Consider the following 22,291-nt stretch of genomic DNA (forward strand, 5'->3'; position numbering starts at 1 on the left):
GAAATTTGCTGGTGGAAAAAGAATATGTAAAGAAATAAAATCTGACATCAATGATATAAAGTATTGCAGAGATAGTAAAATATAGAGTTTCCATTTGCTAGTAAATTTAATTCATTACCTTAATTGTACTTAACTTCAGTTATAGACTATTATAGCTATCAATTGCTTGATGCAAGTTCCCAGGTAACCTTAAAAGTATAGTGGATAACAAGATAAGGAGAAAAGAGGCAGAGTATACCACTATGAAAAATCACTTCACAAAGAAAGCAACGGAAGAGAAGAACAAGAGAACTACAAAACAGACAGAAAACAATGAACAAAGTAATAACAGTAAGTCCTGACCTTTCAATAATGACTTTAAATGTAAACATATTAAACCTTCCAGTTGAAAAATGGTGAGTTGCCTGAGTAGATTAAAAAACAAGACCCAGCTACATACTCTAGATTTCATGACACATATAGGATGAAAGTGAAGAGATAGAGACAGAGATTCCATGCAAACAGTAATCAAAAGAAAGCAAAGTCAGGCAAAAGAGAAGTTAAGCCAAAACCATCAGAGGAGACATAATGATAAGTCAGTTCAACAAGAATCGATAAACCATGTAATTACATATATATTCAATATATGCCCCCAACATCAAAAAATGTAAATAAACAAAGCCAACATTGACAGATCTTAAGGAGAAACAGAAGCAATACAAAAATATCCCACTGTTTATAATGGATGGAGCATTCAGACAGAAAATCGATAAGAAAACAACAGAACTGAGCAACACTATAGGCTAAATGGCATTACCAGACACATAGTGCCCATTCACCCAATACACTGACCCATAGAGCACATTTTTACCCAATGTACAGAAAAATACACATTATTCTCAGTCACACATGAAATATTCTCCAGGACATTCTAGATCACAAACAAGTCTCAGAAAATTTAAGAATATCAAATTATCAAAACACACATCCAAGTTTCTTTGCTGACCACAATGGTAGCTAGAAATCAAGAATGAAAGAAAACAGGAAAAATTCATAAATACATGAAAATGAAATAACACATGCATATTTTGAGGCTTTTCTCTATTTATATAAAGAATGCTATTGAGATTTTGATAGGGATTGCATCAAGTCTATAGATTACTTTGAGCAGTATAGACATTTTAGCAATATCAATTCTTTCAATCTATTAAAAGAATGATTTTCCAGTTATTAGTATTTTTTTAATTTTCCTTCATGCAGGTTTAATGTATTAAACATTTTATAATTTTAAAAGAAATTGACATTTTTTTAAAAAGGTAGAAGATGAAAATAGGAAGCAATCAACCCATTATTTGGAGAGCTCCCAGTTGGAGAAAACTAAGATCATGGCATCCGTTCCCATCACTTCATGGCAAATAAATGGGAAAACAATGGAAACAGTGACAGACCTTATTTTGGGGGGATCCAAAATCACTACAGATGATGACTGCAGCCATGAAACTAAAAGATGTTTGCTCCTTGGGAGAAAAGCTATGACCAATCTAGACAGCATATTAAAAAGCAGAAACATTACTTTGCTAACAAAGTTCCATCTAGTCAAAGCTATGGTTTATCCAATAGTCATGTATGGATGTGAGAGTTGGACTAAAAAGAAAGCTGAGCATCGAAGAATTGATGCTTTTGAACTGTGGTGCTGGAGAAGACTCTTGAGAGTCCCTTGGACCACAAGGAGATCCAACCAGTCCATCCTATAGGAAATCAGTCTTGAATATTTATTGGAAGGACTGATGCTGAAGCTGAAACTCCAATACTTTGGCCACATGTTGTAAAGAACTGACTCATTGGAAAAGACCCTGATGCTGGGAAAAATTGAAGGTTAGAGGAGAAGGGGATGACATAGGATGAGATGGTTGGATGTCATCACTGACTCAGTGGCTATGAGTTTGAGTAAGCTCTGGGAGTAGATGATGGACAGGAAAGTCTGGCATGCTACAGTCCATGGGGTTGCCAAGTCAGACATTACTGAGAGACTGAACTGAAGTTGCATAAGCCTCAATACTGATAAGGCACATAAGTATTGGGGGAAAATATTAGTTGAATCAGTTTTTAGCATATTTCATCACCCTCTGCTCCTCCTATCTATCACCTAACCCTGGATTTTGTCATTTCTCCCACTTCACACAAGTAAACATGATCTTAAACATACAAATGTTTATTGATTTAAAGATGGGTTTGTTGAAAAGGGAAGCAACTGCTATAGAAGTGAAGGGTAGGTATACAGGTGGGGTTTGTGGCAAGTAAGGTGAGATTATAAAAAGTTTTGAAGCTAAGGAGGGAAACCAAAATAACAATGTATCATTGGTCATCCAAGGAACATATTTTGAAAAGAATAAATGGGAATCAATTGCTTAATTTTTAAAATTCCCTTGTTTCTGAGTATATTCTGATTATTTATCACTGGAGTTCTTCCTGGTAAAAGACTACCTAGTAATGCCTGAATCCAGTCAAAAAACTAGACTTCCAAAGAAGAAAAATATAACCCATAAAAATTTTTTTAAATAAGCAATCATTAAAAGCAAATTCAGAAATTACAGAGGTGATTTAATTGGCTGATAAGGTCTTTAAACCTCTAATGTAAATGTACCTACTGAGGCATACAAACAAAGTAGAGAAAAAATAAGCAAATGGAGCTTCTAAAACTAAAATACAATATCTTGAATGAAAAATTGTCTGGATTAACTTAACAAGAGAGTAGACATTGCAGAATAAAACAATTGGAAATTCAACACATAGCAATTGACTATCCAAATAGAAGTAGAGAAAAATATGAGTGGAAATTAGTATCATTAAGGATAATATCAAACCATGTAAAATATGTTATTTGGAGATTCAGAATAAGGGATGAGTAGAAAAAAATATTTTAAAATGATAGATGGAATTTTTCCAAATTTAATGAAGCTATAAACCCACTGATCCAAGAGGCTAAACAAACCTCAAACAAGATAAACTAAATAAAACCACCTAGGGCACTTGATAATATATTGCTGAAATCCATTCATAAACAAAAATAACTCTTAAGAGCATCCAGTAAATTTTGATACACTATATATAGGGGAACAATGCTAAGTATTACTGACTTCTTGTTTGAAGTAAGGCAAGCCAGATAATAATGCAAAAAACATCTTTAGAGTACTCGGTGGGGGGCAAATATTAACATAGAATTCAGACACTTTCGAAAATAACATTCAAACCTGAAAGAAAATTAAAGTGTTTTCAGATGACTAACAGATGATAGAATGTGAGGCTATCAGACATACACTACACAAAAATGTTATCTAAAGGTCTAAAAGTTAAAGGAAAGTGATAATAAACGAAAGCTTGGATCTACCCAAAGCTATAAGAACTGTGTTAAATGATAATTCTGCAAGTAAATATTTTAAAAACTTATTCTCATTTTAAAAATACTACAATATTTAAGACAAAAATAACAATTTTGTATTACAAAATTCATAATATATTTATTAGTAGAATATATGACAATAGTAACATAAATAACAAGAATAGGGAAATAGAAGTATACTATAATAAGGTCTTACATTATCTATTAAGTAACATGATATCTAAATAAAAACATGATTAAAGAGTAATATTTTCAACATTATGATAAGCTCTGCAAAAAGAGATGTAACCAATAAACCAACAGAGTACATAAAATAGAGTATTAAAATGCTCAATTAAAGATTAAAATAGGAACAAAAAAGCATAAAACAAACAGCAAGCTAGTAAACTTAAACACAAGTATATAAATAATTGTTAAGTAAGACAAAATCAAACACTGCATAAACACAGAAACATAGGGTCACAAAGATATACCATGCAAACACTGATTAGAGAAAGCTGTATTATATATATTAATATTATACAAAGTAAGCCTATAGGATAAAGAATATATTCAGAGAGAAAAGAACATTTCGTGATGATAAAATACAAAAGAAATTATGTAGTTTCAAAATCAGTGAGAAGCAACTGAAATGGTGTTTAGAGGAAAATTTACAGCACTAATGCTTCCTTGAGGCTCACATTAGAAAAGAAAAGAAAACTGAGAGCAAATGATCTAAGATTCCACCTCAAGAATCTATAAAAATACAGCAAATCAAAACCAAACGAGAAGAACAAAAACTAATAGAAATCAATGAAATAGGAAACATACACAATAAAGAAAATCAACAAATTCACCTGGTAATTCTTTTTGAAAGGCTAATGAAACTGATAATCCTCTAGCAGAAAATTCAATCAAGAAAAACTAAGAGAACACAAATTTAACGACACCAAGAATTGCTGGGAGCAGGAGCTCCACCCATGGCAAAGGTCATGAGGAAGGAGGCTTGGCATACGCAAAGGCGGGATCGAGCTTCAGGAGTCCCCCTGGAAATTCTTGAGCATCTACCGCCAAAACCAGAGTCTGCCTACTTTCTGCTTTGTGCTCTCACCTACACCTCTGACTTGACTGGGGGCTGTCCCCCACTACCTTTCTCTGAAAAAAAGAGTTAACTTACAGCTCCAGTTAATAAAGTTCCTGGGTGTGATAGTGTTTCAACCTACAAACTCCTTTGGAAGTCCTCTAGCCTGCCTGAAAAGGTTTTTCCGGCCACATGTGATTGCTCAGAGCCTCCCAACTATGAGAGGCATGAGATGTTCTAAACTGTCTAAATACAGAGTCCTTTGAGCAGGTAAAAGATTGATTAGAAATTGTATTGGTGAAGGGTTTTTCACTTCTTGGGCCAATGTTTGCTGCTACGTCTCCATATCCCTTACCTGCCGTGTTCCTGGCAGTGTATTGATTAATATAATTGGTGTAAGTAGTAGCTTTAATGTTTGTAACCTTGGGCCCTTGAGTTAATTCTTTTTCTTGTTATAGTCCACCACACCTTTGCCCTATAGGAATGCAACTTTAATGCTTTTGGAGGGTGGCGCCTGACTAATCACCTTTAGAGAAAAATAAGTTTTCTGAAGAAAGGGTCTTAAAATGTTAACAGGCCTCGGGGCCAGAAGATGATGCAAATCACCTAAACTTTTGCATATGATAAGTTTGCAGGAAGAAAGCCTGGCTTACTGCATGACTCTACCCCTTCCCCCATTATCCTCTATCCATAACTTAAGGTATAAAAACTACTTTGGAAAATAAAGTGCGGGCCTTGTTCACTGAAGCTTGGTCTCCCCATGTTGTTCTTTTCTCTCACCTTCTGGCTGAATTATTCAGCCTCTTTTCTCCTCTGAATTTCCTCACTGAGCTATCCTTATTTAACCACTCTTTATATCCTTAATTAACTTTTAATTAAGCAATTGTTTCCTGATCCTCGCCGATGCCGTCTCCCCTTCGAATTCCCTGGATCCACCAGGGCTGGACCCCCGCAAGTGGCGCTCAAACAAGGACCCCTGCCTGAGGGCATTGTAGGATTTGTGCTAGGGCGTAGCTCGCTTTCTTTTCAAAAAATTTCGGTGGTGTATGGTGTAGTAGATTCTGATTATATTGGAGAAATTAAAGTTTTGATCTCGCCATCTACCAAAACTGTGCAAATTAATAAAGGTCTAAGAGTAAACACAGCTTTTGCTTTTACCTTATCAGACAGGAAAAAACTTGACTTCTCAATCTAAGAGCCACAGAGCGTTTAGATCTAGTGATCTAGTCTTTTGGGTGCAGGAAATTACAGCTCCAAGGCCTTTAAAAGATCTTTTAATTCAAGAAAACAAAATGCCAGGGCTATTAGACACGGGAACAGACGTCTCTTAACATTGCTGGGAAAGACTGACCCAGCTCCTGGCCAACACATACTACTGAAAATGAGTTGATGGGATTAGAGAAAGTGGTATACGGGGTGGGAATGCTGTAGAGAAAAAGGTGAGGGAGAGTTTAAAACCCTGAAGAGTAGTGAGTTCCCCATTGCTGGAAGTATTCAAACAAAGATTAGATGGTTTCTTGTCATCTAAAAAGCTATAGACCAGATTTAGGTTATAAAACGATAACTGGAGAAGCTTATAAAGATGTTATGCAACACTTCTTAACTTGCTTCTCATATTTAGGTCTGCCAAAAGTTTTGAAAACTGATAATGCCCCTTTGAAGCTGCAGAGAGATTGTTTACTAACTTTAAATGATTTCCAAAAATTATTAGGGGACATTAATTGGATATGCCCACATTTAAAACTGGCTACTGCAGATTTAAAGCCTTTGTTTGATTGCTTAAAAAGCGATCCTAATTCCAGTTCTAAGAGAAAGTTGACTAATGAGACAGAGTCGGCTCTTGTTAAAGTAGATGAGACTTTAAATGATCAGTTAATTAGGATTAATATTACCAAAAGATGAGATTAAATTATTCTTGCCACAAAACATACACCTACAGGGTGCTTGTGACAAAAAGGCCCATTGGTTCCATACCAGTGACCCCAAGAGAAATAGTTTTATCTTATCCCAGCTTGGTGGCACAATTAATTATAAAAGGAAGAAAAAAGAAGTGTGGAACTTTTTAGAAAAGAAGTAGCAAATATAATAATTCCATTTAGTAAGGATCAACGGCAAGTCTTTTACAAAATAGTGATGATTGGCAAGTTGCCCTGATAGATTTCAGGGGTCAAATTTTGTTTCATTTGCCCTCAAGCCCCCACAGTAGTTAAAAGTTCAAAAATGTTAGATTGGCAGTTTGAGGATACCTGTGGAACTTTCCAACCCTATGTAGTTCCTACGCTCCCCTTTACCCTATGGGGGAAGGACGTGCTGTCTCAAATAAAAAATACTCAGAAAAGGGTTTTCTCAATTTCTTAGTTATCAACAGGCGGTACAATTAACAATACTTTATATATTGTTATAAATACATAATATAAATATATTTGCTTAATTACAGTTTGCCTAATTAGGTATGGGTATAAATAAAATATAATAAAGGTATACCTAATTCTATTTATAAATGTATACTTAATTAATTTGTATATAAATGAATATGTATACTATATATGCATATTATATATATATACTGTATAATTAAATATATATTGCAGTAATATAATGTGTGTGTGGCTGATATTAATTGGTATGGATTGATGTGCTGTGATGATACATGTTCTATATACTGTATAATTATATTATATATGTGTGGCATGTATTGCAGTACATTGGTCTGTGTTGGTTGGTATTAGCTGTGTACATGTTGTATTGCTGTAATATGCATTAATTAATATATTAATTATAAAGATTAATTCAAATATATTGATTTATATATATTATATGTCAATAAGTTTATACTTGTTGCCATATATAAATACATATATAAATACACTTTGCATTTAGGTATATCTGTATACCAAAATGAGATAAGGAGGTTATACATTTATTATTTAAATTTATACAGAGACCTAAACATTAGACCTAAATTAACATATCTCTAAATTTATGTTGTTAAAATTAAATTTTAAAAATTTAAAAAATTAAATTGACAACTGCTTGACAATTCCTTTGCCATAAAACCCCCATAGGTGTAATTGGGGTAGCCAGACAAAAAACTGGTTTTATGGCAAAATGGCCCCCTACAGTGGGTCCATCTTCCCGCTCAAACTAAAAAGGTAGCAGCTTCTTATCCAGGATTAATAGCTACTTTTATATTAAAGGAAAAAAGCGGAGCATTGAATTTTTTGGTAAAGAACCATCAGAAATTGTAATTCTATATAATAAGGAATAACTTGATGCTCTTCTAATGTTTTAAGATTGGCAGATTGCCATAGGAAATTATTGTGGTCAAAATTTGCATCATTTACCCTCACATGTTTTGCTAAATTTTATATCCAGACATCCAGTTATTTTTCCTGTCAGATGTAAACAATCTCCTATTCCAAATGCTCAAATAGTTCTTACTGAAAGGTCAGCAAACGGTAAAGCCTCCATAGTTACTAGAAATCACCAAAAGGTTTTAGAAACACAAGAAATTTCAGTTCAAAGAGCTGAAATAACAGCAGCCATAGAGGTTTTTGCTATGTTTGCAGATGAGGAATTTAACCTTTATTCTGATTCTCAGTATATTGTCAGGTTGTTTCCACACATTGAAACTGTGGTTTTGCCTGAAAATAAAACTACCATATTTCATTTGTTAACTAAATTACAGCAACAAATTTGGAAAAGAAATAAAATATTTTTCATTGGACGCATTCGGGCTCATTCCGGATTGCCCGGCTCTTTAAATGCCTTCAATGATTTGGCTGACTTGTTACCCAGAAATACAGTGGCTACTGTGATTGAAGAGGCCAGAGCCTCTCACTTACTTCATCATCAAAATGCTACTGCCATAAGATATCAATTCCAAATTCCCAGAGAGACTGCTCGAGAGATTGCGCGTTCTTGCTTACGCTGCTTACACTACCTATGGGAGTTAATCCTCGCAGTCTCAAACCTAATGTACTCTGGTAAATGCATGTAACTCATGTCTCTTCATTTGGAAAACTGTCCTTCGTTGATGTAACTGTAGATACCTTTTCTCATGTTATTATTGCAACTGCTCGTACAGGGGACGCAATTAAAGATGTAATACAACATCTCTTTACTTGTTTTTCATATTTGGGCCTGCCAAAAGCTCTGAAAACTGACAATGCTCCTGCTTACACTTCTAAGTCTTTTCAGGAATTTTGTATAAAGTTTCAAATTAAACATAATACAGGCATCCCTTATAATCCACAGGGACAAGCCATTGTGGAAAGAGCACATCAAACATTAAAAATCCAAATTCAAAAATTAAAAGAAGGGGAGTTTAAGTATAGTTCTCCCCACCAAATCTTGCAACATGCTCTTTTCGTAATAAATATTTTAAATACTGATTCAGCCGGAACTACTGCAATGCTTCACCATTGGTGCCGGGAGCAATTGAATGCAAAACCATTAGTCAAATGGAAGGACCTCCTCTCAGGACAATGGAAGAGTCTTGACCCATTATTAACTAGTGGTCGAGGATGTGCTTGTATTTTTCCACAGGAAGCAGATTCTCCAATTTAGATCCGGGACAGGCTGATTCGCCATGTTGCAGTCCCCCAGACATCCGGTTCCCCCATTGCTTCCATCACAAAAGAGGAGTCTGCCGGAAGGGGAGGCAAGATAAACATTGAGATCCCAGTGAGACCAACGGGGCTGCTGCAGCGCGAACTCCAACCAGAAAATAATTCTACTTATTCTGTTTTGGCTTGTCTACCCTCTCCTTATGTTTTTCTCTTTACCAACGATTCTGGAAAACTTAATGTACATATGACTTTCACTGGTGGACCCAATGTAGTGACTTGTGAACAATGTATGCTCTCGCCTTGTTTAAACCCTCAATATAATGTTTGCTCCTTTGTAGTGTTACAATGTCCACCTTATCTTATGATGTAACCACTTATTGATATGATAATTATTGGTCTTGCTGTATTACAACAACTACAAGATTTAATTCGACAAGGGCGATTTGTGGGCTTACTTATTTTAGGAATATCAGCTTTAATAGCAGCAATTACTTCTGTTACTGCAGCAGCAATATCATTGACTCAACAAGTGCATACTGCCCAATATGTTGATACCATGTCTAAAAATGTTTCACTAACTCTAGCAACACAGGAGGCTATAGATAAAAAGTTGGAGATGAGGGTAGATGCCTTGGAGGAGGCAATAACGCATATTGGGACTGAGTTACAGGCTTTAAAAGTGAAAATGGCTCTGTCATGCCACGCTGATTACTGGTGGATATGCATGACATCTTTAAAGGTAAATGAGACAGATTATGAATGGGAAAAAATAAAAAATCATATCTCAGGTGTTTGGAACAGCTCTGACATTGGCCTGGACTTAGAGAAACTTCATAATCAAATACAGACCCTGCAACACTCTTGACTGGATTTTACCACCGCTGGAGCAGCTAATGACTTTTTTCACACTTTCTCTAACTTCATTTCAGGAAAAAACATTCTAATATCCTTGGTTATGTCGCTGCTGGTGCTTTAATTTTGCTTCTGATAATCATTCTTCCTTGTATTGTCAGGATTCTTTGGCAGAACATTCAGAAGCTTGCGACTGAGCTGCATCTGGATGTTTTAAGAAATAAAAAAGGGGGAGATGCTGGGAGCAGGAGCTCCACCCATGGCAAAGGTCATGAGGAAGGAGGCTCGGCATACGCAAAGGTGGGATCGAGCCTCAGGAGTCCCCCTGGAAATTCTTGAGCATCTACCGCCAAAACCAGAGTCTGCCTACTTTCTGCTTTGTGCTCTCACCTACACCTCTGACTTGACTGGGGGCTGTCCCCCACTACCACTCTCTGAAAAAAAGAGTTAACTTACAGCTCCAGTTAATAAAGTTCCTGGGTGTGATAGTGTTTCAACCTACAAACTCCTTTGGAAGTCCTCTAGCCTGCCTGAAAAGGTTTTTCCGGCCACATGTGATTGCTCAGAGCCTCCCAACTGTGAGAGGCATGAGATGTTCTAAACTGTCTAAATACAGAGTCCTTTGAGCAGGTAAAAGATTGATTAGAAATTGTATTGGTGAAGGGTTTTTCACTTCTTGGGCCAATGTTTGCTGCTACGTCTCCATATCCCTTACCTGCCGTGTTCCTGGCAGTGTATTGATTAATATAATTGGTGTAAGTAGTAGCTTTAATGTTTGTAACCTTGGGCCCTTGAGTTAATTCTTTTTCTTGTTATAGTCCACCACACCTTTGCCCTATAGGAATGCAACTTTAATGCTTTTGGAGGGTGGCGCCTGACTAATCACCTTTAGAGAAAAATAAGTTTTCTGAAGAAAGGGTCTTAAAATGTTAACAGGCCTCGGGGCCAGAAGATGATGCAAATCACCTAAACTTTTGCATATGATAAGTTTGCAGGAAGAAAGCCTGGCTTACTGCATGACTCTACCCCTTCCCCCATTATCCTCTATCCATAACTTAAGGTATAAAAACTACTTTGGAAAATAAAGTGCGGGCCTTGTTCACTGAAGCTTGGTCTCCCCATGTTGTTCTTTCTCTCACCTTCTGGCTGAATTATTCAGCCTCTTTTCTCCACTGAATTTCCTCACTGAGCTATCCTTATTTCAGCCTCTTTTCTCCACTGAATTTCCTCACTGAGCTATCCTTATTTCAGCCTCTTTTTTCCACTGAATTTCCTCACTGAGCTATCCTTATTTAACCACTCTTTATATCCTTAATTAACTTTTAATTAAGCAATTGTTTCCTGATCCTCGCCGATGCCGTCTCCCCTTCGAATTCCCTGGATCCACCGGGGCTGGACCCCGGCAAAGAATGAAAGGGAGGTTATCACTTTAGATCTTACCAATATTTAAAAGATACATTGTTGTTCAGTCGCTAAGTCATATCCATTCTGGGACCTGCGACCCTGTGGACTGCAGCACCCATGGCTTCCCTGTCATTCACTATCTTCTGGAGTTTGCTCAGATTTATATCCATTGAGTCAGTGATGCCATCCAACCATCTCATCCTCTGTAGCCCCCCTTCTCCTCCTGCTCTCAGTCTTTCCAAGCATCAGGGTCTAGTCCAATGAGTTGGCTCTTCACATCAGGTGGTCAAAGTATTGCAACTTCAGCTTCAGCATCAGTCCTTTCAATGAATATTCAAGGTTGATTTCCTTTAGGATTGACTGGTTTGATCTCCTTGTTGTCCAAGGGATTCTCAAAAGTCTTCTCCAGCACCACAGTTCAAAAACATTAATTCTTTGGTGCTCAGTCTTCTTTATGGTCCAACTCTCACATCCATACTGGACTACTGGAAAAAAAACATAGCTTTGACCTTTGTCAGCAAAGTGATGTTTCTGCTTTTTAATATGCTGTCTAGGTTTATCATAGCTTTTCTTCCAAGGAGCAAGCATCTTTTAATTTCATGGTTGAAGTCACCGTCTGCAGTGCTTTTGGAGCCCAAGAAAATAAAATCTGCCACTGTTTCCATTTCTCCCCCATATATTTGCTTTCCAAGTGATGCCAGTGGTAAAGAACCTTCCTACCAATGCAGGTAGACATAAGAGATGTGGGTTTGATTACCTTCCATCCTGGGAAGATTCCCTGGAGGAGGAAATGGAAACCCACTTCAGTATTCTTGCCTGGAAAATCCCATGAACAGAGGAGCCTGGCAGGCTACAGTCCATACGTTTGCACAGAGTTGGACACAACTGAAGCGACTTAGCACTGCACATTTGCCATGAAGTGATGGGACTGGATGCCATGATCTTAGTTTTTTAACAATATCGGGCATGTTCAGGGTGATGTGACCATAAACTGATCTTAGTTTTTGAATGTTGTGTTTTAAGTCAGCTTTCTCACCCTCCTTTCACCTTCATCAAGGGGTTCTTTAGTTCCTCTTCACTTTCTATCACTAGAGCAATAACATCTGCATATCTGAGGTTGTTGATATTTCTCCTGAATATCTTGATTCCAGCTTGTGCTTCATCCAGTCCAGCATCTCACATGATGTACTCTGCATATAAATTAAATAAGCGGGTGACAACATACAGCCTTGTCATACTCCTTTTCCTGTGTTGAACCAGTCCATTGTTCCATGTTTGGTTCTAACTGCTACTTCTTGACAGGTAAGGTAGTCTGATATTCCCACCTTTTTAAGAATTTTCTACAGTTTGTTGTGATGCACACAACATCAAAAGATTTATCATAGTCAATAAAGCAGAAGTAGATTTTTTTTCTGGAATTAAATTGCTTTTTCTATGATCCAACAGATGTTGGAAATCTGATCTCTGGTTCCTCTTCCTTTTCTAAATCCAGCATGTACATCTGGAAGTTCTCAGTTCGTGTACAGTTGAAGCCTAGCTTGAAGGATTTTGAGTATTACCTTGCTAGCATATGAAATGAGTGCAGTTGTATGGAACTTTAAACTTTCTTGGAATTGTCCATCTTTGGGAATGAAATGAAAACAACCTGATCTTTTCCAGTCCTGTGAAACTCCATTGCTGAGTTTTCCAAATTTGCTGGCATATTGAGTGCAGCACTCTAACAGCGTCATCTTTTAGGATTTGAACTAGCTCAGCTGGAATTCCATCACCTTCACTAGCTTTTTTCATCTTAATGCTTCCTAAGGCCCACTTCGGAGAAAGCAATGGCACCCCACTCCAATATTCTTGCCTGGCAAATCCCATGGACGGAGGAGCCTAGTAGGCTGCAGTCCATGGGGTCGCTAAGAGTCAGACACGACTGAGCGACTTCACTTTCACTTTTCACTTTCATGCATTGGAGAAGGAAATGGCAACCCACTCCAGTGTTCTTGCCTGGAGAATCCCAGGGATGGGGGAGCCTGGGGGGCTGCCATCTATGGGGTCGCACAGAATTGGACACGACTGAAGCAACTTAGCAGCAGCAGCAGCAGCATGTCTGTTAGGTCCTTGCCATGTCTTTCCTTGAAAATACAACTACCAATATCTGAAAGCACAAAAAATGGAAAATCTGAAAAAAACTGAAGTTTCTTAAAAACTTCCCATTAAGAAAATTGCAGTCCTCCAATGTCAGCTCTTCCACAGAGCTCAGAAATGATTTCTACTCTGGATTTATCCTAAAAACAGTACTTCACTTTCAACAATCTGATAAAGAGGGTGAAATTCTCTTTCACACCACTTTCCTAAAACTGAGAAAAAACTCCAAGACTTCAGTTTCAATTAGAGAATTGGAACAGACATGCTATTCTCTTCTTACTTCTCCTGTGTCACCACTTTGACCTGCCTTCACTAAAACATGTTTCTGAAAATATAGAAGGGATGGACCAGAGGGAAGAAACTGACAAAGAGATTAGCACAAAAAAACTGGAACAGTTCATAAACATGTGAAAGTCTAAATTAGAGCAGCGTTAGGGAGTAAAAACCATAATCAAGTTTAAAATGCCATATCACCCTGTTAATTTTTAAGTGTATCCTAACTGAAATTAATATTGAAAAATTGATTTTCTCAAAACAGTAACATTAGGAGCTCCAACATCACATAAACTTACAGCACCACACACTGCATTTTTACTCAGATGCTGATTTATCAGAATAAGGTGGAAACCCATGTAGTGTTTCCACAAGTTTATCTGCAGTTGAAACCATGATTCGGGCATCATGACAATAGAAATGTTACTTGAAATGCCAGAAAACAAATTTTCTTAAAACAAAAAATTCCTATCTGAAACTCAAATGCCCCTTGAAACTAATTATTTTTAATAATAATAACAGAAGAAAACATTTGCAGTGATAAATATGTTTTTGCATCAATCATGGTAATGATTTCACAGATGTATACTTACCTCCCAAAGTTCTAAGTTGTATTCATTAAATATATACAGCTTTTTGTATGTCAGTCATACCTCAATAAAGTAGCTTAAAATGAAAGTAATTCTTTTCTTAGGGATCTCAACTAGTATCATCAAAGATCTTCTGAGGGTGAGACTGGAAAAGTCACTTTTCCGGTGATCTTCCCCAAAAGAGCTGATTAGCCATGAGCTGCTAGAAATGTACTGCAAATATTCTCAGGTCTCCCCCTGTCTCACCCACCAGATGGCTGACCATTTTTAAAGACTCAACTACCTACATTAGGAATTCACTATGATATCTGACTTTTCCTCTAGTCCACCTGGTCTGATGGGATTAATGTGTAAAGCATCTAGATCTTCCACCATTGAAATAACCACTGGAAACTGACCACCTACTCATACCCTAGTCTCACTGCTATCTTTACTGTCTCCATCTTGGCACAATCCAATGTGCTTAGCACTGAGCACTTCTCATGAGTCACTTCAGGTCCTATTAGCCTCACTGACTGTTACACTTTATGTGCGTCAGCTACTGTGCTGTTAATTTCCAAGCTTCATATTTTGGTTCTCCTTCAACAACCCCACAAACAGAATGTGAGCTCCCCACCGAGGTGGCCAGGTGATGAGACTAGCTCCTGCCACAAAAACTCCTTCTTGCCCTGACTGTGACCTAGGACCTTCAAATGCACCACTGAAATCCTCTCATGCCTTTTCCTTGTGTTGCACCCTGACTCCAGGTGTTGTCACTTCTCCATGTGTCTTCACTCTCTCTTTTGGCTTCTCATGCTTTGTTGAGTCAACCTCCTTGCAGCCTCCCTGATATGATCCCTTCATACCTCTGGTGACTCTGTTTCTTTAAGACCAGAGAGTGTAATAAACTATGCTTGCCCTCTCTTATGCCCTCTCTTGTGGCCAAACCTGACTGGCCATCTCAATAGAATAAAAAACAATCATGATGAAACTAATCTGTCACATCATTTTATAAAAGTATAACCCAGCAGTTGTACCTGTTTGTAACATTTGACCTCACCTCCCCGCCTCTTATGACACATCACAGAGATCTGAAGGGTCCAGCTGTCCACAAGTCTGAAGTTTTTACTGTCCAGGGCCAAGCAAACCCTTAATCCCTTTGAGAACCTAATGCTCTAAGAATCAAGTGTGACCAGAGTCTTCCCCGAAGGGTGCTCTAAAGCATGTGATCTGGTTTCCCCATGGTCATTCCGTGAATGAGACAGAGGTGTTTCCTACTGGGAACCCCTCCCAGATCAGACAGGCCTTACCTGAGCAGACTGCTCCAATATCCTGGTCATGAGAGAAGGTGTCATTATAGTTTTTAAAATCAATATGAACACACTCAGAGAGACTCAAAGTTGATTCAACCTCTCTACTCTCACAAGAAACATATAAAAACCAAATGGGGCCAAGTCTTGGTCCAAAATAAGACCCTCTGGGAGCATCAATGGCAACTCCACATTCCAGTTGTCTGCACACCTCTTCTACAGATTCTATGAGCCAGTACTCAATATACACTGTGCCCCATTCTCCTTTGTACTTCATTTCCACTCTCCCCTCACAGCGGTGGGCTCCGTCCTTCAGCCTCAGCTCCAAAACTGCAAGAGAGACAGACACAGACCAGAGGAGAGATTTTAAGAGAAATTGCAGTGGCGTGCTGGTAAGTATTAAAAAAAAAAAAAATCTCTCTGAGGGGAAAAAAAAATCCCTGCATTTGATGACTTTTATGGTATAAATATTCCCACATGGTCAACTCTAAGCCCCCAATGTTCCATCACTGAACCTGGAGCAGGAAGGCAGGCACCAGGTGTTTCTCAGGAGCCTGTAGAACCAGCTCCAGGGACACCACCGAGGACAGGCCTCCAGAGACTCTGGATGCTGCCCTCCCTGTAGATGTGCCCAAGGCGCCTAGGGCCCAGCTTCCCTGTCTCAGTTACAGCTCATGGCCCGGGATCCAGGGAGGAATCCTCCCTCTCCTTCCCTGTCCATAGGGAGCATCTCTTCCAGCTCAGGAACAGAGGGCTCAGGCAACAGGCTCTACAGTGTCCTGATCGTTCCTGTCACCTGGTGTTCATATCCTTGTGTAATCCCCACACTTGAATGTATCTAGTAACATGCACATAACAAATGGAATTTGGCAAAAGTGATAAGATGTCACTTAAGTGATTAGATTTCAAGATGACTCTGTGCCGGGAGCCGGCATATTGCATATTGAGTGAGGATCTGTAATAGCTCAACTGGAATTCTATCACTGCCTGGAGCCAGCGTGAGGAACTCCGCCCATGACAAAGGTCATGAGGAAGGAGGCTCGGCATACGCAAAGGCGGGATCGAGCCTCAGGAGTCCCCCTGGAAATTCTCGAGCATCTACCCCCAAAACCAGAGTCTGCCTACTTTCTGCTTTGTGCTTTCACCTACACCTCTGACTTTACACGGGGGGCTGTCTCCCACTACCTCTCTCTGAAAAAAGAGTTAGCTTACAGCTCCAGTTAATAATTCTTGGATGTGACAGTGTTTCAACCTACAAACTCCTTTGGAAATCCTCTAGCCTGCCTGAATAGGTTTTTCCGGCCACATGTGATTGTTCAGAGCCTCCCAACTGTGAGAGGCAGGAGATGTTCTAAACTGCCTAAACACAGATTCCTTTGAGTAGTTAAAAGATTGATTAGAAATTGTATTGGTGAAGGGTTTTTCACTTGTTGGGCCAATGTTTGCTGCTAAGTCTCCATACTCCTTACCTACTGTGTCCTTGGCAGTGTATTGATTGATATAATGGGTGTATAGAAATGTAAAATGCAGCTTTGTCCAATGCTTTTTGGAAGGCTGGCGCCTGACTTTGGAATAATCACCTTTAGAGAAAAATAAGTTTCTTAAAATGTTAACAGGCCTCCGGGCCAGAAGATGATGTCAATCACCTGAACTTTTGCATATGATAAGTTTGAAAGCCTGGCTTAGATTAGAACCAGGAACTGCTGTCCTTGCATGACTCCACCCCTTCCCCCATTATCCTCTATGCATAACTTAAGGTATAAAAACTACTTTGGAAAATAAACTGCGGGCCTTGTTTACTGAAACTTGGTCTCCCCATGTCGCTCTCTCTTTCAACTTCCGGCTGAGTCTCCATCTGGAGCGCGGAACCCGCCATGCTTGCTAATTATGCCTGGGCTTCTAAGATCCGACCGGGGAGGCCTCAGTGTCTCCTCTCCTTCGGGAGAACGGAAGGACGCCTGTGGCCTACGTAAGTGGTGCAAACTTCTTGTCTTGAAGTTTTATTGGTCTCCCGCGTAAACCAAGCTACTCAGCCTCTTTTCTCCACTGAATTTTCCTACTGAGCTATCCTTATTTCAGCCGCTTTTCTCCACTGAATTTCCTCACTGAGCTATCCTTATTTTATTACTCTTTGTATCCTTAATTAAAGTGTAATTAAGCAGTTGTTCCCTGACCCTCAGCTAGCCGTCTCTCCTTCGAATACCCTGGATCAGCCGGGGCTGGTCCCCGGCAACTCTGGTTTCCCTTTGGTGACCTATCTCTCTCTGTTTTATTTCTGCTCTATTGACTATGCCAAAGCCTTTGACTGTGTGGCTCACAATAAACTGTGGAAAATTCTTAAAGAGATGGGAACACCAGACCATCTGACCTGTCTCTTGAGAAACATATATGCAGGTCAGGAAGCAACAGTTAGAACTGGAACAACAGACTGGTTCCAAATAGGAAAAGGAGTATGTCAAGGCTGTATATTGTCACCCTGCTTATTTAACTTATATGCAGAGTACATCATGAGAAACACTGGGCTGGAAGAAGCACGAGGTGGAATCAAATTTGCTGGGAGAAGTATCAATAGCAGACAATACCACCCTTATGGCAGAAAGTGAAGAGGAACTAAAAAGCCTCTTGATGAAAGTGAAAGAGGACAGTGAAAAAGTTGACTTAAAGCTCAACATTCAGAACATTCACAAAACTAAGGTCATGGCATCTGGTCCCATCACTTCATGGCAAATAGATGGGGAAACAGTGGAAAGAGTGTCAGACTTTATTTTGGGGGGCTCTAAAACCACTGCAGATGGTGATTGAAGCCATGAAATTAAAAGACACCTACTCCTTGGAAAGAAAGTTATGACCAACCTAGATAGTATATTTAAAAGCAGAGACATTACTTTGCCTACAAAGGTCTAATTAATTTAGAATTAATAGTGCTAAAATGTCTATACTGCTCAAAGTAATCTATAGACCTGATGCTTTTGAACTGTTGTGCTGGAGAAGACTCTTGAGAGTCCCTTGGACTGCAAGAAGATCCAACCAGTCCATCCTAAAGGAGATCAGTCCTGGGTGTTCATTGGAAGGACTAATGTTGAAGCTGAAACTCCAATACTTTGACCACCTCATGCAAAGAGTTGACTCATCGGAAAAGACCCTAACACTGGGAAGGATTTGGGGCATGAGAGGAAGGGGACGACAGGACGAGATGGCTGGATGGCATCACTGACTCGATGGACGTGAGTCTGGGTGAACTCTGGGAGTTGGTGATGGACAGGGAGGCCTGGCGTGCTGCGATTCATGGGGTTGCAAAGAGTCGGACATGACTGAGTGACTGGACTGAGCTGAACTGAACTGAACTGAATAAAGTCAATCTTAAAAGGTCTCATAACATACACACAGCAACTATGTGATGTGATAAATGTATTAACTAACTTAATTATGCTAATAGTTTCAAAATATATATGTATTTCTTTTGTAATACTTTAATTTTTGAAGTATAGTTGATTTACAATGTTGTGTTAGTTTCAGGTGTACAGTAAAGTGACTTGGTTATATATTTTAATACATATAAACTTTCTTTTTTAGATTCTTTTCTCTTATAGTTTATCACAGAATACTGATTAGACTTCCCTGTGCTATACAGTAGGTCCACGTTGATTATTTATCATATATATAGTAAGGTGTTAATTTCAAATTCCTGATTCATCCCTCTCCCCAACTCCCAACATTTCCCCTTGTATAACCATAAGTTGTTTTGGATATCTGTAAGTCTGCTTCTGTTTTGTAAATAAGTTCATTTGTATCCTTTTAAAATTAATTTTTATTGGAGTATAGTTGCCTTACAATGTCGTATTTCCTCTGTACAGCAAAGTGAATCAGTTATTTGTTGTTGTTCAGTTGCTAAGTCATGTCTAACTCTTTGTGAATTCATGGACTGACACACTCCAGGCTCACCTGTCCTCTACTATGTCCTGAAGCTTGCTCAAATTCATGTTTATCGAGTTGGTGATGCTATCTAACCATCTCCTCCTCTGCCACCTCCTTCTCCTCTTGTCTTCAATGTTTCCCAGCATCTCCAATGAGTCTGCTCTTGGTTGAGTCCCTTTTTTTCCACACCATCCCCAGCATTTATCGTTTGTAGAATTTTTGATGATAGCCAATTCTGACTGTTGTGAGGTGATGCCTCATTGTACTTTTGATTTGCATTTCTCTGTTAATTAGTGATGTTCAGCATCTTTTCATGTGTTTTTTGGACACCTGTATGTCTTCATTGGAGAATATATACATATGTATTTCAAGTCATCATACTGTACACCTTTCACTTATATCCTATTATTTGGTGATCACCTTCCAATAAAGCTGGAAACAATAGATAAGAAAACTATATATAGAGAAAAAAAACTTTTGCCAATGCAAGGGAAAAAAAGATAGGAATAATAATAATGGGAGCTTGAAATATATTTCTCAGCTTTTAATACTTGAAATGGTCATCTGAACTAAATCCAATGGGGAAAAATTGGAAGTAGTGACAGATTTTATTTTCTTGGGTTCCAAAATCCCTGTGGACAATGACTGCAGCCACGAAATTAAAAGACACTTGCTCTTTGGAAGAAAAGTCATAACAAACCTAGTCAGCGTATTAAAAAACAGAGACATCACTTTGCCAACAAAAGTCCATATAGTCAAAGCTGTGTTTTTTCCTGTGGTCAAGTATGGATGTGAGAGTTGAACTATAAAGAAAGCTGCGTGCATGCATGCTAAGTCGTTTCAGTAGTGTCCAACTCTTTGTGACCCTTTGGACCACAGCCTGCCAGGTTTCTCTATCCATGGGATTCCCCAGGCAAGAATACTGGAGTGGATTGTCATTTCCATCTTCAGGGGATCTTCCCAACCCAGGGATCGAAACTGCATCTCTTATGTCTCCTGCATTGGCAGGCGGGTCCTTTACCACTAGCACCACCAGGGAAGCAGCACCGAAGAATTGATGCTTTTGAACTGTGGTGTTGGAGAAGATTCTTTTTTTTTTTTTTTAATTTTATTTTATTTTTAAACTTTACATAATTGTATTAGTTTTGCCAAATATCCAAATGAATCTGCCACAGGTATACATGTGTTCCCCATCCTGAACCCTCCTCCCTCCTCCCTCCCCATTCCATCCCTCTGGGTCGTCCCAGTGCACCAGCCCCAAGCATCCAGGATCGTGCATCGAACCTGGACTGGCAACTCATTTCATACATGATATTTTACATGTTTCAATGCCATTCTCCCAAATCTTCCCACCCTCTCCCTCTCTCTCAGAGTCCATAAGACTGTTCTATACATCAGTGTCTCTTTTGCTGTCTTGTACACAGGGTTATTGCTACCATCTTTCTAAATTCCATATATATGCATTAGTATACTGTATTGGTGTTTTTCTTTCTGGCTTACTTCACTCTGTATAATAGGCTCCAGTTTCATCCACCTCATTAGAACTGATTCAAATGTATTCTTTTTAATGGCTGAGTAATACTCCATTGTGTATATGTACCACTGCTTTCTTATCCATTCATCCGCTGATGGACATCTAGGTTGCTTCCATGTCCTGGCTATTATAAACAGCGCTGTGATGAACATTGGGGTACACGTGTCTCTTTCACTTCTGGTTTCCTCAGTGTGTATGCCCAGCAGTGGGATTGCTGGATCATAAGGCAGTTCTATTTCCAGTTTTTTAAGGAATCTCCACACTGTTCTCCATAGTGGCTGTACTAGTTTGCATTCCCACCAACAGTGTAAGAGGGTTCCCTTTTCTCCACACCCTCTCCAGCATTTATTACTTGTAGACTTTTGGATCACAGCCATTCTGACTGGTGTGAAATGGTACCTCATAGTGGTTTTGATTTGCATTTCTCTGATAATGAGTGATGTTGAGCATCTTTTCATGTGTTTGTTAGCCATCTGTATGTCTTCTTTGGAGAAATGTCTATTTAGTTCTTTGGCCCATTTTTTGATTGGGTCATTTATTTTTCTGGAGTTGAGCTGTAGGAGTTGCTTGTATATTTTTGAGATTAGTTTTTTGTCAGTTGCTTCATTTGCTATTATCTTCTCCCATTCTGAAGGCTGTCTTTTCACCTTGCTAATAGTTTCCTTTGATGTGCAGAAGCTTTTAAGGTTAATTAGGTTCCATTTGTTTTGAGAGTGCCTTGGACTGTCAGGAAATCGAACCAGTCAATCCTAAAAGAAATGAACCCTAAATATTCATTGGAAGGACTGATACTGAAGTTGAAGCTCCAGTACTTTGGCCACTTGATGAGAAGAGCCAACTCATTGGGAAAAAAAAAAAAAAAACACCCTGCTGGGGTCCCCACTGATGACACTTATCTGAGTTTATTATAATTTCTAGTTTTAGTGTCCAGCTTCACTAGACTATCAGTTAATATGGACTAGGGAGCTTTATTCACCATCATTAGGGCCTCAGCATCTGGTGAATTGCAAAGGGTATGGATTGAATGCCCCACAAACCGATCTTTAAATCAATAAACATTTGTGCAATGAAAGTCTAAATAAATTCTGAAAAGAAGGTATGGAAATGATATAATTTAGCACATTTATGGCATTCAAATCAGTAAGAAAAGAAAAAGAAATAATTCAGGAATGACATTGGGAAAAATAAAATTAGGTAGAATATCATATCATATATAAAATAACTTACACAATTATTTAGTATTTACACATTTAAATATATTCATAAAATTATTGCAGATAAAAATAATTTA

General features: G+C 38.5%; 1 protein-coding gene across 1 annotated transcript in view; it reads right to left on the reverse strand.

Annotated features, from left to right (window-relative positions):
* The window catches only part of LOC129644287 (antigen WC1.1-like), a 61,642-nt gene that overhangs the window by 36,181 nt on the left and 3,170 nt on the right, over nt 1–22,291 (reverse strand). The window contains exon 2 of the mRNA XM_055569860.1: nt 15,552–15,881. Within this exon, the coding sequence (XP_055425835.1) occupies nt 15,552–15,881 (330 nt within the window). The remainder of the gene's footprint in view (nt 1–15,551; nt 15,882–22,291) is intronic.

This window comes from Bubalus kerabau, chromosome 1 (assembly GCF_029407905.1).
Source record: "Bubalus kerabau isolate K-KA32 ecotype Philippines breed swamp buffalo chromosome 1, PCC_UOA_SB_1v2, whole genome shotgun sequence".
Taxonomy (NCBI): domain Eukaryota; kingdom Metazoa; phylum Chordata; class Mammalia; order Artiodactyla; family Bovidae; genus Bubalus; species Bubalus kerabau.